General features: G+C 52.9%; 1 protein-coding gene across 1 annotated transcript in view; it reads left to right on the forward strand.

The window, feature by feature from the left end:
* The window catches only part of CUL1 (cullin 1), a 36,494-nt gene that overhangs the window by 11,113 nt on the left and 7,941 nt on the right, over nucleotides 1-17,440 (forward strand). The window contains exons 2-11 of the mRNA XM_075558770.1: nucleotides 3,670-3,965; nucleotides 8,786-8,960; nucleotides 9,441-9,608; nucleotides 10,478-10,528; nucleotides 10,749-10,839; nucleotides 11,571-11,734; nucleotides 13,054-13,216; nucleotides 13,470-13,600; nucleotides 14,490-14,597; nucleotides 14,671-14,777. Of these exons, the coding sequence (XP_075414885.1) occupies nucleotides 3,826-3,965; nucleotides 8,786-8,960; nucleotides 9,441-9,608; nucleotides 10,478-10,528; nucleotides 10,749-10,839; nucleotides 11,571-11,734; nucleotides 13,054-13,216; nucleotides 13,470-13,600; nucleotides 14,490-14,597; nucleotides 14,671-14,777 (1,298 nt within the window). The 5' untranslated portion in view covers nucleotides 3,670-3,825. The remainder of the gene's footprint in view (nucleotides 1-3,669; nucleotides 3,966-8,785; nucleotides 8,961-9,440; nucleotides 9,609-10,477; nucleotides 10,529-10,748; nucleotides 10,840-11,570; nucleotides 11,735-13,053; nucleotides 13,217-13,469; nucleotides 13,601-14,489; nucleotides 14,598-14,670; nucleotides 14,778-17,440) is intronic.

Here is a 17,440-nt window from a genome sequence, read left to right on the forward strand (position 1 = left end):
GGGGCCTGAGAACCACAGATCTCCACGTTGGAGAAAAGTACTCATTTCTGTGAGGAAAATGGAATTTGACCCATGAAGAATTATAGCTAGCTTGCTTTACATGTAGTCTTTCTCTTAAAATAGTCTGTTGATGTGTGCTTTAAAGACAATTCAGGGATTTTGAGTAAAGCTTTAGAGTTGTGCAGCCACCGCCACCATCTAATTTTAGATTGGCCTGTCCTTCACACCTCCCTGCTCTTAGCCTACTGCCTGGTTCTTGCATCTAGCTTCCACTTAGCATTGTGCTTTGTAGTCTGATCAGAACATCATTTCTATTCCATTATGAATGTACTGCACCTCTTTTCACTGATCATTGATGGATCATTGGTTTCTACCATTTGATTGTTACGCGTTCTAAGGCAGTGAACATACGTGTACAAGTCTTTATGGATATGTTTCCTGTTTTTCAGGTAGATATCTAATAGTGGAATTGATATGCCATATGTTAATCTTTGGTTGTTTTTTTTTTAAATAAACTTCTACCTAAAAGGAATCAGTTGACAATCAAGCATTTTAAGATGTAACTTAGGATCAAAATCAATGATATTGAAGGAAGAAGTCTAAACTGCACTGAAGGCAGTAGCCAAAAATGAGGTTCTAGGAATGGACAAGAAGGCCCTTTGAATGTTTCAAAATCCTGTTGCAGCAGTGGAAGCACTCGTTAATCTAGGCCCAGAAATGTGGGAGGGTACTATCTGGCCACCCGCCTAGAGGAGATCCATATTCGTTCCCCTTCCAAAGAAAGTGACCCAGCAGAATGTGGAAATTATCACATTATTGTACCGTGCAAGTAAAATTTTGCAGAAGAGGTTTATTTAAAAAGGGCTGCAGCAGTACATCGACAGCCGCCAGAATTTAAGGCAGACTCAAGACAGCGGGTGTGACATGGAAGATGTCATTACTGATGTCAGATGGATCATGGCTCAAAGCAGAGACTTTCAACCTTTTTTCAATTTAACATGTTTGTTACCTGTTGGTCCAGTTTGTTACCTGTTGGTCCAGTTGAGTCATAATCCATACTGAAGACTGCAGTCCTTGATGTTTTGTTCATCAGCAAGTGCTTCAAGTCCTCACTTTCAGCAAGTAAAGTTGTGTCATCTGCATACCACGGCTTGTTAAGCCTTCTTCCAATCCTGATGCCACCTTCTTCATACAATCCAAAGTCTCTGATGATTTACTCAGCATACAGATTGAACAAGTATGGTGAGAGGATACAACCCTGATGCACACCTTTCCTGATTTTATACCATGCTGTATTCCATTGTTCTGTTCACACAGCTGCCTCTTGATCCATGTACAAGTTCCAAATAAGCGTATTGAGGTGGTCCCAAATTGCAGCTCTTCTCAAGGTTATCCATTACAGCTTATCATGGTCCACACTTGGCATAATCTCTAAAACGCTAGTAAGCATCCGTCTGGTACTCTCTGCTTTGAATCAAGATCCATCTGACACCCGCAGTGATATCCCTATTCCATGTCTTTTCATCTGACCTGGGCTTCTAGCAACTCTCTGCCAATGTACTTGCTGCAACTGTTTGTTGGATGATCTTCAGCAAGATTTTACTTGTGGAGATATAAATGGTATTGTTACATAATGTGTACATTCTGTTGGGTCACTTTTCTTTGGAATGGGTATAAATGTTGATCTTAATAAGCCAAGTAACTTCCAAACTTCCTGACATGCTAGCATCATCAGCTTGAAGCCTTTCGACAGGCGTCTCATCCATTCCTGGGGGCTTGTATTGGACTAACGCATCCAGTCAGCTTGAACTTCTTCGGTGCCATTCATTGACTCCGACTTGGATGCCCCCCCTTGAGATGGTGAAATATCGACTAGCTCATTTTGATAGTGACTCCATATATATTCCATCTTTTGATGCTCCTAGCATCATTCATTATTTTGTCCATAGAACCTTCAGTATGTCAACATGAGATTTGAGTTTATCTTCAGTTTAAGATATGCCAAACGTTTTCACTCTTCCTTTTTGTTTCTCTAACTCTGGGTTTTTGCACATTTCATTATAATACTTGGCCTTCTTGAGCGACCTTTTGAAATTTTCTCTTCAGCTGTGTAACTTCATTGTTTCTTCCATATGCCTTAGCTACTCTATGAATAAGATCATGTTTCAGTGTCTTTCTGTCCTGTCTTTTTAATTTTTGCTTTCTTGTCTGATGTTCTCCCACAGGCTGTACTCTATCCATGTCTGTGTGGTGGATTCTACCTTGAGAAGGTAATGTCTTCCTCAGTCATAGTTTAGGTGCCTTCTGACCCGAGGAGTTCACAATGTTTTCATTTTTTGATTCTGTCCATAAGGTCTTTGGTGGCTGATTCCTCCGAAGTGGGCCGTCTACTTCTTTGTTGTCTGTTCTTAGTCTGGAAACTCTTCTGAAGCCTATTCATTTTGAGTGAGTCTGCTTGCATGTGGAACACCACTGACGTAGCTTCCAGCAACACACAAACCACCACAGTAGGACACACTGGCAGACATGTGGTGGAAATGCCCAGATAGAGTCTTAGTTCTGGAATGTTCAGATTGTTGCTCCACATGTACCCGGTCGTAGGCCAACGGCAGTGGGTTTTATTCTTTGGTTTAAACTCCAATCAGGCTTCCTTAAGACCTCTTCTAGATTAACAAGGCAAGAGTTACATAATTGATCTCCAGGTGCTAATCCGTGAACATTCAAATGAAGCAGAACCTTCTGGAAACCTGGGGCTCTGGGTGTCCCTAAAATCTCGTGTGTGGGTTTGTAGGCCTTCCTACAGGCTTGAATTTGTAACAGCTCATGCACCGCAGCCCCCTCCCTGGTGTGGGCTTCAGGTGGAGCATGCTTGTTGGAGGTGGGCCTGCTTGTGTCTTGCTCTGGGGCCTTGCTGCTTTTTTACAGGTATGTGGTACCGCAGCCTGGTGTTCCCAGGACAGCGTGGCCTGAGTCAAACAGAGCTGGCCAAGCCTGCCACTGATGCAACAGACAGGGTTCCTCTGTATTGTGGATGTTAACTTCATAGCAGTTGGGGGCGGGGGTTGGAGGACCCTTATTGGTGGCCAGAGTAAGTGCCAGCACTCCTCAGTGCTGTGGGGAGTTGGGAAGATGCGGTGACATGGACAAGCTGGGGGTCAGAGGGGAAGGCAGGCATCCAACCAGCTTCCCAGGCCAGGCCAAGGAAGGATGTAGGCAGCACGGCAGTCTACAAGGAGAAGCGGCAGGATCTGGTGTGGGGCAGTGAGGCCGTGTGGTGGTGGCTGAGAGCCACCTGAAGCTTGAGCTAGGGGGTTGTCTGAGGGGGGCATGGGGCCCCTGTTACTTGAGTCAGCGTGATAGGGAGCTGTTGCCGAGTCTCTGCCCAGATCTTGCTGTTTCGGGATCAGAACAAAAGGCCAGTGGCACTGGAAGCTTACGCCACGCTCCCAGTCAGTGTGGGAAGCTGTGGACTGGGAGGTGGACACTTAAAGGGAGTTCGGCCAATGTGTGAGGCCCTCCGGATTCGTGCACTTGGCGGTGTTAACCCTTCTGAAAAGGCTGAGGTCCCCTTCCTGTGTCAGCAGAGGGCTTCGCTATCTGCTCGCCTGGGGCATCACCAACCCAGGCCCCTGGGCCCAAAGAGAACTAACAGTGCCCGTCTCTCCCCAGGTTGGCCTGCAATGCGTGCTGCTGCTCTACGCTGGGAGGACGCCCGTTCCAAGTTGCCAGCGGTCACTTTGGGGTGAAGTGGACATTTCCAGCTCATGGCTCATTAGCTAGGCTTGGATAGGATCGTTGCCTGGACGATTGAGACTGCCACTCACAATGTCGTCCAACCGGGGCCAGAACCCCCATGGGCTGAAGCAGATCGGCCTGGACCAGATCTGGGATGACCTCCGAGCCGGGATCCAGCAGGTCTACACCAGACAGAGCATGGCCAAGTCCCGCTACATGGAGCTCTACACGTATCCTGCTGCGGCCGTCCTTGCCCTGCGTGTCCCCCACTCCCAGCCGTCAACCCTGTTAACCTCTCCGTTTGAACAGGGCTCTAAAGCAGCTGTTCACGTCAGTTCCCCGAGTCCCCTCTTCAGCAGCACTGGCCATCTTGCAGGGCTGTGGCGGTAGCACATTTCCATCCTTTCAGACCCTGCTGCAGGCCACAGCCCTGCCCTGGGCTGAGGGAGACCAGTGGTCCCCCACCAGCAAGCCAGCATCTGCTCGTGTGGCCCTTAAAAAATGGTGGAATTTGCCCACAAACTTACCGTATATTCGCGTACATTTCGTATACGCATGGGGGCATTTTTCACATGTGAATTTTTAAATGGCCAGCCCTCAATGGCTTTTTAGTGTAGTCTCTGAATTATACAAGCACTGCAGCGATTCCATTGTAGAACCTTGCCGTCACCCTGATTGCCCGTGCCCATGCCTCCTGCTGGTAGCCCCAAATCTGTCCATGGATCTACTGATCTGGACCTTGTGTAGAAAACATAAAACTGCAAGTCTTGTGACTGACACCTTTCACTTCCACTGGTGGGCATGGGCTGTTCCCACTGCTTGTGAGTGATGCTGTTGAGCATCTGGGTGGGTTGTTTCTTGGGCACATATCTGGGGGGACTGGCACCCTATGGTCTTTAGACCTCTCCTAAGGAAGAGGGAGTCTATCAAATGCAGTTACATTTCTGTGAGTAGCAGAGTGGAGGAGGGGGGGGCTGCCTGCAGGGACAGCAGAAGGCGCTGGGCTGTGGTTCTGGCGTACAGAGCCGTCAGGGGCACGTGCCACTGTGCCGATGGAGGAGGTTTGCTTCTGTCTCTGATGTCTCTAGAGCAGCAGTTCTCAACCTGTGGGTCATGACCCCTTTGGGGGTCGAATGACCTTTTCAAAGGGGTCACCCAGTTCATAACAGTAGCAAAATTACAATGATGAACAAAAATCATATGATGGTTGGGGTTCACCACCACATGAGGAGCTGTGTGAAAAGGTCACGGCATGTGGGAGGTTGAGGACCGCTGCTCTAGAGGATTTGTGCATGGTAGACTAGACGAGATCCTGTTTGGTAGCATGCCCCCTGCTCTTGGAGACCAAGGAGGTAAAGGAGTCACACTGCTGTCATGAGGGGGTGTGATGGAAACACCCTACACTGCTTTCGTGCGGGTGTATGAAGGTGGGGCCCTGTGCTGCTGTGTGTGTGGCGGGGGGGGGGTGACAGGGACGCCCATATTGTCATGCAGGTGTGTCTCAGGTCAGGGGGTAGCTCTTGGCTGAAAAGGAAAAAGAGCTGGTCTCCCCCTGTCACCGTCTGAGAGGATGGGCCACCTCTCTGTCCTGGAGATGGGGCAGTGTGCTCTCCCAGGAGGGGCTCCTGAGCTGCCTGTGAAAGGGCCATCGTACAGCCCCCTGGATCCGTGACTGCATCAGGAAGGTGGTGTCTCACAGTGTGTCTTCACTGTCCTAGCTGCTCCCGCTCACAGCTGCTTAGAGGAGGGAAGGGGACTTGGGGACACAAAAAGTTTCAGAACATCTCCTTACTCAGAGGCCTAGCTTCTTGGCCCTCAGCCCCAGCCTCTTCTGAGAGGCTTCTGTTCTGTTCCAAGTGCCTGTTCTGCCTTCTCCTCTATCCGTCTGACATTTAGGTGGGGAGATGGGCAGATCATTTCTGCAGGGGCACATTCTCCTGGGTGCAGGTGACCCACAGTGGGGGCGCCTGTCTGCCTAGGGTTCAGACCTAACCTCCCAGGGCTAGTCCACAGCCCCTGCCCTTGGCCTCGCTGTGCGCTGAGCCGTCAGCCACGTTCCCTTCTGGCTGCTAGCCCCGTGGCACTGCATGCTGCCTGGGCTCAGGACCCGCCGAGGGCACACACCACCCTAGTAGGAAACCAGAGTCTCAGAGAACTCGAGTCCTGTGCTCACCTGAGATGGACGTGCACCTGGGCCTCTCCTCTCTCACTTGGTTACCTAACATCCTTGGTTGGCGCTGAATGTCCCTAAGGCAGAGTGAGTCGTTCTTGTTTCAGAGGAACCTCCCCTTCATTCCGGGTACTTCAGGGGAAACTGCGTGTTCTTTCTAGTCCGCTTTCACACACATCTTTTGAAGGTCCCTCTTCTGGTTGTGGTTTAACAGCCAGCCTCTTGACAACAAGGCCCAGAAACACAGCTGCACTCACGGAGAGAAGCCTGAGGGAGGCTGCCCGTCAGGGTGAATGGGAACAAGAACCAAAGGGAAGCTCATGCTAGAAAATGATGTGCTCACCACCTCGCAGGAAAATCTCGTGACTGGCAGGGTCCTAGGCCGGAGTGCAGGCTCAAAGATGGCCACTGCTGCTCCTCTCTGGCTGCTCCTCTGTGGTGTGTACTGGCCCCACAGTCCTGTCGTGAGCCCAGCCCCCAGCGCAGCCTCCTGGAGGGGCTCCTTGCCTCCTCCAGGTCTCCTAACTCGATGCTTCAGCCTGTGGTTCTTTCAGTTCCACGTGATCCACACTGTGTGGTCTTGAGTCTGTTCTGATTTCAGTGGTGGGCTGGGTCTGAACTGGCTCCCGCTGTTAGAAGCCATCTTAACGAAACACTGGCCTTGGGGGAGCTCCCCCCAAGGCAGCTCATGCAGTGGTTACTTGTGGGCTGTGATCTGCAAGATCAGTGGCTTAAAACCACCCACACTCCATGGAAGAAATGTGGGGCTTTCTACTCCTGTGAACAGGTGCCGACTCAAACCCACAGGCAAATCGACCCTGATGAGATGATGATTTAAATATTTCTTTATGTTACTAACTGTTAGGTTGATAGTTCAAATGCAGCATCCAGTCTGGAAGAAAGAATGAGGCTGTCTGCTCCCATAAAGACACGCAGTCTCAGAAACTGGTCTGGAAAGCCTCGCAGCGGGTCAGGATTGACCAGGTTGGCTTGTGTTACTTCTGAGTGCATTATTTCCCTCCACACCCCCCGCCCCCCCACCGTTCTGGACCTGGCACTTTCTGTAATGGTGTTGTATGTCCAGCAGGGGGAGGTGGTTGAGAATATACAAGCATTGGCACTGACTGCATGCCAGGCACTAGGCAGCCCCTCTCACCCACCGTGCTGCACGGTTCTTCCCTCAGTTCCCTGCCCTGGTGTTGGGGGCAGGGTGCTCAAGGACCCTTTTCTTTTTTAACAATCATTTTATTGGGGGCTCGTACAACTCTTCACAATCCATCCATCCACATCCATTGTGTCAAGCACATTTGTACATTTGGGGGTTATATGTAGATCCTTGTAATTGGTTCCCCCTTTCTACCCCACCTTCCCTCCACCCTCCAGGTATCGCCACGCTCACCACTGGTCCTGAGGGGTTCATCTGATGGGCCCTTTCCTCAGAGACTAAGCTGGTGTCTTCCTGAAGAGAGCCTGTAGGGGGAATTCTGGTGTGTGGTGTAGAAATCCTCTCGGGGCAATAGTTAGGGGTCATCTGCTCTGAGGGTCTAGGGTTCTGCATTTCTGGAGAATCTGAAACTGTTCGGCGTTAGTGCCCTGTGGTCAGGACATTGTACAGAGCTGGGCTGATCTGCTTTGGGCACAGAGCCCGAGATGTGGCGAGCCCACAGCTACTCTTGCTGCCCAGCACCTGGACAAGAGTGTTTGCTTCCTTCCAAACCTGGGCATAGAGAAATGTCACAGTTAGCCTACCTGCTTCTGAGCTGCCTTTACTTGCCGGGGAAAGGAGGGGGTGTGGCCACATGTCATCCCAGCTAGGAGAGGACACAGTGAGGCCGTGCGTCCCTCAGCTGCTGTCACAGAAGTGGCTCCTTTTGGAAATGCCCTGGACTTGTTCTGCAGCTACATTTCCTTGGGGTGTGGGGTTCTGGCCTGCCATGTTCCACTGGGAGTTGGCCATGAGCTGCTGACCAAGTAAGGGGTACTCAGGAGCATGGTCCTTCTCTGATCTCTGTGTCGGCCCCGACTCCTCAGCAGGAAGGTGCTGGGGACTTGGCCCAACCTGAGATGGGGTGACTGGTCTCTGTTACTCTTTTGTGATTTCCACTTCAGCTCTAAATGCACCTACAGTACATTTGGGGGTATGAAGTGTGTTTTGAAGTAGTCTCTTGCCCTAATGCCACTCATTGAATAATCTTCTAGTCTCTCACTGACTTGAAATACCATTAATAATAAATCCTTAAATACACAAGAATCTTAATGTCTGTTTCCTGATCTGTTTCGTTGGTCTGTCTTTGTGGATTCTGTATCAATGTTTTTGTTAGTTTCATCTGAGACATGCAGATCAGCTGAGTTTGTTACTGTGGCTAGCACCATAGGGTGGCCTCTGCTTTGCCCACCCCGACCTGTCTCCCACTTGAGCAACTCTCTGGCTGTGGGCGCCAGTCTTTGCGGGCATGTGGGGCTACTGCTTCAGCGGGCATGCTCCATCTCAGGGTCTAGGAGACTATAGACATCCGACGCAGCCATTTCTGCTGCTTCTCATCTTCCTCCTAAGTGTGGCTTTGTTTAAATCCATGTAGAAATCATTTTCACACAATTTTTGACCAACTCAAAATTCAGTCATCACCCTGCTGGACCTGAGCCTCACGGCTGTGGCTGCCATCCTTCACATTTCCTCTAGTGCTGAATTGCCCTCACCCGTGTTTCCTGTAACTCTTCTGCCCACCAGGTGTGCACACCCCCCGCTCCCCCTGCCTTAGGGACTTGGAAGGCCTGTGCCCGGGTATATTGCCTTTCTTAGTAGTTACGTTTCTGTTTGGATGTCAGAAATGTGCTAAGACACGTGTAAGAAAACACTGCTTTCCTTGACCACCTTCCAAGCCATGTGTACAACTACTGCACAAGCGTGCACCAGTCCAACCAGGCCCGGGGGTCCGGGGTTCCCCCTCCCAAGTCAAAGAAGGGCCAGACGCCTGGGGGGGCTCAGTTCGTCGGCTTGGAGCTATACAAACGACTTAAGGAGTTTTTGAAGAATTACTTGACAAATCTTCTTAAGGTGAGATGTTTGACCAGGCACTAAGCTGTTAGAATGGGGTGGAGTGTAATTGGGAAATAAGGACAATTGGGCACCAGGTCCCCGGGCCACTGTAGATGCACAAGATGTCTCAAGTTGCTCTCCCCTGCCAGGAAGATGAGCCAACAAGCCCACCTGTCTGTATTCCTCCAGACATGTTTTATCGGCAGGGCTGGACCCTTCTCCCACAGTACTGCCTAGCAGCATTCACCACACCACATTCAGTGGTTGGGGCGTGAGGTCCAGGGGCCAGTTTTCCGTGTTCTCAGGGAGAGCAGAGCACACGTGTGGCTTTGCAGGGACGGCAGCCTCAGTCCCCGCGTTAGAGTCGATGGTGACCAGGGCGCTTCTGAAGGCAGAGTGGTGGAAAGACCGGGTTGCAGTGCAGCGGCTCGGCTCGTGTTGAGTGTGTCGCCACACTGTGACAAGGCGGTGCTCTCAGTGCTGTCGGCCTCTTTCTAGGACGGCGAAGACCTGATGGATGAGAGTGTCCTCCAGTTCTACACGCAGCAGTGGGAGGACTACCGCTTCTCCAGCAAAGTGCTGAACGGCATCTGCGCCTACCTCAACCGGCACTGGGTTCGCCGAGAGTGTGATGAAGGGCGGAAAGGAATCTACGAGATCTATTCAGTAAGGGCCGCCAAGAGCACCCTGCCCCTGTCCCTAAGCCATACCACCTCACCCTGGCCCAGGTCACTGTCAGCCTCAGGACAGCTCTTGTTTCTCATTGATCACGGTGGTCTAAGTGTTTAGTGGCAAGGAGCGGAGGCAGATGTGTGGACTGGGGCTCTGACCAACACCGGGCACCCCATGCTGCCCTTCTTACACATCTCTTCCAGTATTTGACCCAAACTGAGGTGGCCAAAGGCACGTTCCCCAAGCTGACAGTTCTGACCATGACAAGGGCTGACGTGGAGCTGCTTGTACTGGGGGACGTGCGTGTCGTGGGAAGTGGAAGCAGCTCCACCTTTGGGTCTCACAGGTCAAGGGAGCATGTCCTCGGGGACAGGCGAGCACCTCAGAGAATCAAATGCCTTTTTGAGGAATGACATAAATTCATAAATGAATTCCTGCACTCCGTTTCCTCCAGTTTGAGAGGGACACTGTTTCAAGTTGGTTGAAGAATGATTTACCTGAAATAAACTGTGTCCATTAAAAATGGACCGCTTACCATGGACACACACACACTGCAAACACTGCCACCACAAGCAAGAAGCGCGGCGGGATAGATGTTTGTAACGTAGGGACTGAGTGTGTGTGCTAAAAGCAGTCACTGCTTTCCCGTACAAATGGATGTCCTGGCATCACCGTAGGTGAAGCGCAGGTGAGGCAGCCAGCACTGTGGCGCACTTGCCATGTCTCACCTAAGGGCAGTGCCCACCTCTGGTGTGGGGAGATGAGCACCAAACCCTGCTGCGTGAATTCACCTGGGGTCTAGGGGTGTTCTCTTTAAAAACCAGGGTAAAAACATTGATGTCTACACCTTTTTTTCTTTCAAGCTTGCATTAGTGACTTGGAGAGACTGTCTCTTCAGGCCGTTGAATAAACAGGTACCTGTGTATGCACCTGTGTGTGTGTCGGGGGGAGGTGCGTGCAGGTGCCCTCCTTTCGGGTCCCTCGCAGATTCACTTGTTGGCCTCTGTCTCACTCACTCCTTTGTATGTAGCTCTCATCCCCCACTGTTGCCCGGGTCTGGGTGCTTGAGGCCATGGACTGCAGCCTGTGCTGGACTTGGCTCTGCCTCATGTGTCTCCTGTATTCTTCCCGAAGGTGACAAACGCTGTTTTGAAACTGATTGAAAAGGAAAGAAATGGTGAAACCATCAACACAAGACTCATCAGTGGCGTGGTGCAGTCTTACGGTGAGCTCAGTGTTTACAGGTCTCTTGGCCATTCTAATGGTGCTCCAGCAAGCTCAGATGAAACTGTCTGAGCTCACCAAGAAGATACTGCCCCGTTTCACAGAGGCCGCACAACCACCCTCTCGAGTCTGACCTGCCCTGAGAGGTGTGGGACCTCTCAGGGCGTGTGCAGAGTGGGGACAATGGAATGAGGGCCTCTCCCCTCGCGGTGAAGCACTGTGTCTGTGTGGCGGCAGACAGGTAAAAGTAGCTGGGGGAGAGCCAGAAACCTGCTTTTGTTTGAAAAGCTAGGTTTGCAAAACCAATGTTAGACTAGCATGGTTTGCATTTCCCTGAGAGTTTAAGGTGAGCCATTTCTAGTGTGGTGGTGTGGGTTTGGCTTCATTTCTGCATCTTCCCGTCAGTGACTTCACTCGGCACTGAGTGGTTGCAGTCACAGTTCCCAGCGTGCGCACAGCCGCCTCCCCTTGCTGCTTGCTCCATGGCTCCGTTCCTGTCATGAAGTCTCTCCACCCCTGACATTCTCGTCTTTGTTTTCAAGTTATTGTTCTGTTTTCCCTTTTTTGCCTCTCAAAACAGGACAATTGTCTTAAATAAAGCTCGTGTCCTGGGAGACTGCCTGGCCCTGGGTTGGAGTTGGTTGATTAATGAAGTGTTAGCAAGTAGGGGCTTACCGTCTGCCCTGCTCAGGGGCCAGTGCCTGGGGCTGAGGTGCCGCTCCTTTCTTGCAGTGGAGCTGGGACTAAATGAGGACGACGCGTTCGCCAAGGGCCCCGCGCTAACCGTATACAAGGAATCCTTCGAATCCCAGTTCTTGGCTGACACCGAGAGGTTCTACACCAGGGAGAGCACCGAGTTCTTACAGCAGAACCCCGTCACGGAATACATGAAAAAGGTGAGCCGGTCTCTGACCAGGGCAGGGAAGTGGGGAGCTGCCACTGGCCGACGTGAAGCAGCAGGGTGCTGGTCACATTGATGCAGCAGTGCCCACCTGCAGTCTCCTCGGCACAGCCAGGCAGTGGGCTTGAGACCCAACAGAGTCTGGTCCACCAGGGCCAAGGGCCATGTTAGGGCCAGTGGGTGCTGAGGTTCTGCGCAGCTGGTTGGCTCAGTCATGGGGGTGAAGACGACACCAGCAGCGCACCTACCAATGAGAGAGCTGCATGGGCTCAGCGTGCTGTTCACTGGTGCTCCCCGCCCAGCAGGGCCAGGGCTTGCTGCTTCCAGCTACTCTCCTCCATCCAGGGAGCGGGGTCTGCCACGTAAGGGTCTAAGACACAGCCACAGCTAGCACCGTCTCATCCCAGGCAGGCTCTGTCAGCTGGCAGGGCCTCAGGCTCCTCACCTGTGAGATGGGAGTGATGGCTAATTAGGTGAGCTGGCCCGCTCGGCCCCAGCTTTCTCCACACACCATGCACACAGCTCTGCAGACACTTCTCTCGGTGAGCTGTGTTCTCGTCTCCAAGCAAAGGGAAGGGGGCGTGTTTGGAGCAAACCGGGTAGCGTAATGTCAGGTGTCTAACCAGACTCTGGAGGGCCAGCTGCCAACACCAGCTTTCAGATGAGGAAGCTTTTGAAGGACAGTTGGCAAGAGCTCAACGATGAGCCAGGACAGGGAAGGGTGGAGACACTGCAGTCACGCGGCCTCAGCCTGTCCCCATGCAGGCCCTGTGGCCATGGGCCCTCTCGGTGGTGGTGGCTGTCAGAGCAGGTGCAGCAGGAAGGGCCAGTGTGTGCAGCCCTGGGATACCCCATTTCCGGGTTCAGCCGGTGTGGGCAGAGAGCCAACCTAGAGCTGCCGTGCTAGGGCTTTTGTTCATGAGTGTGTTGCGTGAACCATGTTTGTGTGTATGTGTGTGTTTTCATCAGGCGAGTAGGTGACGTGGCAGCCAGGTTCACAGGAGCTTTCTGGTAGCTTCTCTCAGCTCTGAGATAGTTGTTCTTCCGGCTGAACTTTTCCACCTTTCTCCCAAGTGTACCAGACATAAGCATTCTTCCTAAGAGAATTGGCACCTTTTAGGTGCCCTGCCACCCCAGGGTCTGTGCCCCCCAACCGCGCCCCCCCCCCGCACCTGACGTCACCACTGCTCTCTGCATTGCACACTGGACAAGGTGCGGGCGGCAGGCTTCAAGAGGTGGCCTTTGCCCTCACCTGGCTTAGTGGGAGTGGCCCCAAGTTTGGTTGTCAAGTTACACCACGGATGCTGCCCACAGGCCGAGGCCCGGCTGCTGGAGGAGCAGCGACGCGTCCAGGTATACCTGCACGAGAGCACGCAGGATGAGCTTGCCCGCAAGTGTGAGCAGGTGCTCATCGAAAAGCACCTTGAGATCTTCCACACGGAGTTCCAGAACCTGCTCGACGCTGACAAGAACGAAGGTAGGTGCGGACTCCGGGTTCAGCTGGGCTGAGCGTGCCCGTGAGACCCCAGAGGCGGCTTGTCGTTCAGGGAAAACGCTCCAAGGGTGCCTGCGGCTCCCACTCCGGTTTGGGCTTTTTGGAAAAGTGGGACAGACGTGTCCCTGCAGCAACAAGACCTCTCTGATGATATGCTTCCTTCTGTGACTTGCCGTCACGAGCTCGCATGCATGTGTGGGTGGGAGCCCGGTGTGAGTAGTCCGTCCTCTTGCAGATCTGGGCCGCATGTACAACCTCGTGTCCAGGATCCAGGATGGCCTGGGGGAGCTGAAGAAGCTCCTGGAGACACACATTCACAACCAGGGTCTGGCTGCGATTGAGAAGTGTGGCGAAGCCGCCCTCAACGTGAGTGCCGTGTCTCACGGCTCCCCGGCCCATCCCCCTTCCTGTTTGGCACCGGAAGGGCGTGCCCTCGAGGACCTACCCAGGCTGCTGTGTAACGAAGCCCTGTGGGCACTGTGCCCTCAGGAGCTCTGCGCTCTCCAGGGCCCTAGCTGTATGCTCTGTGAAGACCCCCAAATGCACAATGTTCTCTGACGTGTGCACCCCGACATCTCCACGAGACACTGCCCACAGGGTGTCCTCACAGGCACTCTGCCTCAGTGAGGGCGCCACATCTGTTTCTTCCTGCTGCCCCGAGAGCTTCAGGGAAGGCATTTGCAGAAAGAAGTGGGAATGGGCTGCTGGACCCCAATGGGTTCTCACTTTTGACCCCGAAAGCCTCCCTCTGGCTTACTGTGCTGGGAAGTGGTGGCGTGCCAGTCATGTGACCCCAGTGCCGCCTGGAAGGCCCTTCTTTCTGTTTGTAATCACGAGTCTGCCTCACTCAGCTGCACTCCCATCTCGCCACCCCGGCCGGCTCCCACCCCCTTGTCTGGAGGCCCAGCCAACACCCGACCCCGCCATGGATGAGCCTCTGCCCCCTCCTGCTTTCCTTGAGACAGGGCAGGCATGGACATTGTAGCCACAGCTGTGACAGTTGAACTAAACACAGCTGTCACTCTGAGAGTCTTGTTAGACCTCTTACTCCCGGTTTTCCAACAGCGTGTCTGTTTCTAACGCAAGCTGTGATCCTCTTCCCCTGACATGGAGAGAGTCCTCGACTGCCCCTGGCTGCACTCGCTGCTGTCAGTGGCAGGGCCAGCGCCGCCTTGGTCTGAATGCTGGCCTCTCGGCAGTTGCTGGTGAGCAGTGTCCTCCCCAGTCACGGGCCTCTGCTGTCTCCTGCTCTCAGGACCCCAAGATGTACGTGCAGACCGTGCTGGACGTGCACAAGAAGTACAATGCCCTGGTCATGTCAGCCTTCAACAATGACGCAGGCTTCGTGGCCGCGCTCGATAAGGTGTGTGGGCTCTGCTGGGCTAGGGAGGGGCTCTCGTGGGCGGCACCCCCTGACTCTACCCTGTGTCCCACAGGCCTGCGGACGCTTCATCAACAACAACGCAGTGACCAAGATGGCACAGTCATCCAGCAAGTCTCCAGAGCTGCTGGCGCGCTACTGTGACTCCTTGTTGAAGAAAAGGTACGCGCGCGCTTGCCGGCCGGGCTGTCCCTGCTTTTGGAGGCTGAGTCAGGCTGCCGCACGGAGGCTTTGCCTGCCCTTCCTTCGAGGCTGCTTCTGTGCCTTTGAGAAGATCTTTTACACCTAAAACGGGTCTCACTGCCTGAGGGGGCTTATGTGTCCAGTGCCTGCTTTGCTTCTCTTCCTAAGGCTGCAGGATCGTCAGCTGGCGGCGGGCACCGCAGCCCCCTCTGGCCTTTGTTGTGCGCCCCACCATGACTCTGGGGAGCAGCAGCCTGGCGCCCACTCACTGGCTGTGTCTGGCGGAGGCACATGGGCTCTTGCTGCCTCCCCAGCTCTGCTTCTGTGCTTGAGAACACAGCCAAGCACCCCCAGGTCAGCAGTGTGCTCTCAACCTGTTCCCTGACACTGGTCTCCTTCCCCAGCTGGGGCAGCCGATCTCACCTCCACTCCCACCGCCTGAGCTCACTGGCCCTAAAGTCCCTCTGCTCTTTTGAGGTGATGCCACACAGAAAGGCTTCCCAAGAGCGTGGTGCTCAGCGTTGACTCCAGTTCTTCCATAACATTTGCTCACGGATGAGCCTTCTGCTCCATGCCTCACCTGGGCAGGCATTGGTGGGGGAAGTGGTGTTTTCCACACCCCTGATTATTGCCTTCTCAGTATTTGGGGCTCCCTTCCTGCTCACACACTACCCCAGCGTAAGTGTTCAGACCAAAGACAGGCCTCTGGGGACCTCCGTGTGACTGCATTGTTCTATCACCTCGTGGTGTGGTGACATACAACTGCTTACATGCAGCATGCTAGGTTCAGGGATGGGGAGGAACACAAGGTTTGCCATTTGTATTCTTTTTTTTTTTTTAAGAAAGTAGGGTTTCCGTTTAATAAAATAGATGTGCGTAAAAAAACAAAAAGGGAATCCAACAGAGACCCATACAGTCTGTTCGTCCGCCACTGGTTGGACCTCCCGTGGTTCACACGCTGACTCAGAGTGCCGAGGGGAAGGCCAGCGCTGGCTCCACGGTGCTTGTTGGCCGCTGGCCATTGGCTCCAGCTCCAGCAATGCGCATGTGAAATAAAACTTCCCCCGGGTTCTCCCAGAAGCCCATCATCAGGCTAGTCCCTGGGCACGTATGAAGTCCAGCCCTGCCACCGGGAAGCAAGCATGTCACCTTTGTTGCCACCCTGGGGTTCCTGATGGGCCCACTCAGGTGCCAGGAGGCCACTCTGGCTGGGCACGAGGATTTCACAGCATGGAAGGAGCAGGGGCTGCAGCTGGAGCAGTGACATGGGCTTGTTGCCAGAGCTGAAGGTCACAACATACGGCCTGTGCCCTTTCCATACCCCGTCCAGGCACAGCGACATCATCTTCTGAAATGATGGTTTCACAGCTGTCGTTTGCTGCCATCTAGTCGGCTCCAACTCTGCCCCTCCACTTTACCAAACATGATATCCTTCCCCAGGGACTGGTCTTTCCTCACAACTCGTCCAAAGTTTGTCGGATGAAGTCTTGCCATCCCTGCCTCTCAGGAGTAGTCTGGCCGCACTTTTCCCAAGACAGATCGGTTTGTCCTTGTAGCACGCCATGGCATTTTGAGTATTCTTCTCTGGCACCACTAATTCAAATGCATAGATTCTTCTACCGTCATCCACGTGCATGTGATGCAGTGGAAGGATGTCGTGGCATGGGTCAGGCCCACCTTAGTCCTCAGTTACAGCCTTGCCCTTCAGTGCTCTCAAGAGGTCTTGTGCAGCAGACTGACCTAATGCAATACCTCTTTTGAGCTCTTGACTGCTGCTTCCATGAGCATTGTGGATCCAAGCAGGACAGAATCCTTGACAACGTCAACCTTTTCTCCATCTCCCCTGTGGGTCCAGTTGTGAGGGTTTGAGTCTTGCTTTGGGCTGTAATCCCTGCTAAAGGCTGCCAGCCTTGATGCTCGGATCCCCCTCACTTTCCACAAGCTGTCTGGTGCCATCAGCACACCATGGGTGGTTCAGGCTTCCTCCAATCCTGATGTCACATTCTTCATACAATCCAGTGTGTCTGTGTGGTGTGTGTGAATGTATGTACATCTTATTACATATACTTGTTCAAGAATACAGCCCTGGCACCTTTCCTGATTTTATACCACGCAGTCACATAACTGCCTCTTGATCAGTCCCAATTCCGGATGAGCACCATTGAGTGTTCTGGAATTATTCTTCGAAGGTTGTCCACCCTTTACTATGGTCTACCCTGTCAGTTGCGTTGGCCGAGTCAAACACAAGGAGGGACCTTTCTGCTCTTCCCCGTTTGGAGCCGGGGTCCATCGGCATCAGCAGTGGCATTCCTTGTTCCACGTCTTCTGAATCCAGTCTGGCTTTCTGGCAGGCAGTTTCCTTTCAGAGTAATGCTGCAGCTATTGTTGGATCATCTTAAGCAAAATTTTACTTGTGGATCAATGCCATTCTATACTTTGAGCATTCTGTTGGGCCACCTCATTCTTTGGAATGGGCACAGATAGGGATCTCTTCCAGTCACTTGGCCAGGTAGCTGTCTTCCCCACTTCCTGGCCAACACCTGTGAGTGCTCCAGTGCTTCTTCAGCTTTCTGAAACATGTCACTGGGTACTCCGTCACTTCCGGGAGCCTGTTTACAGCTCGTGCATTCATTGCTGTTTTA

Source organism: Tenrec ecaudatus, chromosome 9, assembly GCF_050624435.1.
Source record: "Tenrec ecaudatus isolate mTenEca1 chromosome 9, mTenEca1.hap1, whole genome shotgun sequence".
Taxonomy (NCBI): Eukaryota; Metazoa; Chordata; class Mammalia; order Afrosoricida; family Tenrecidae; genus Tenrec; species Tenrec ecaudatus.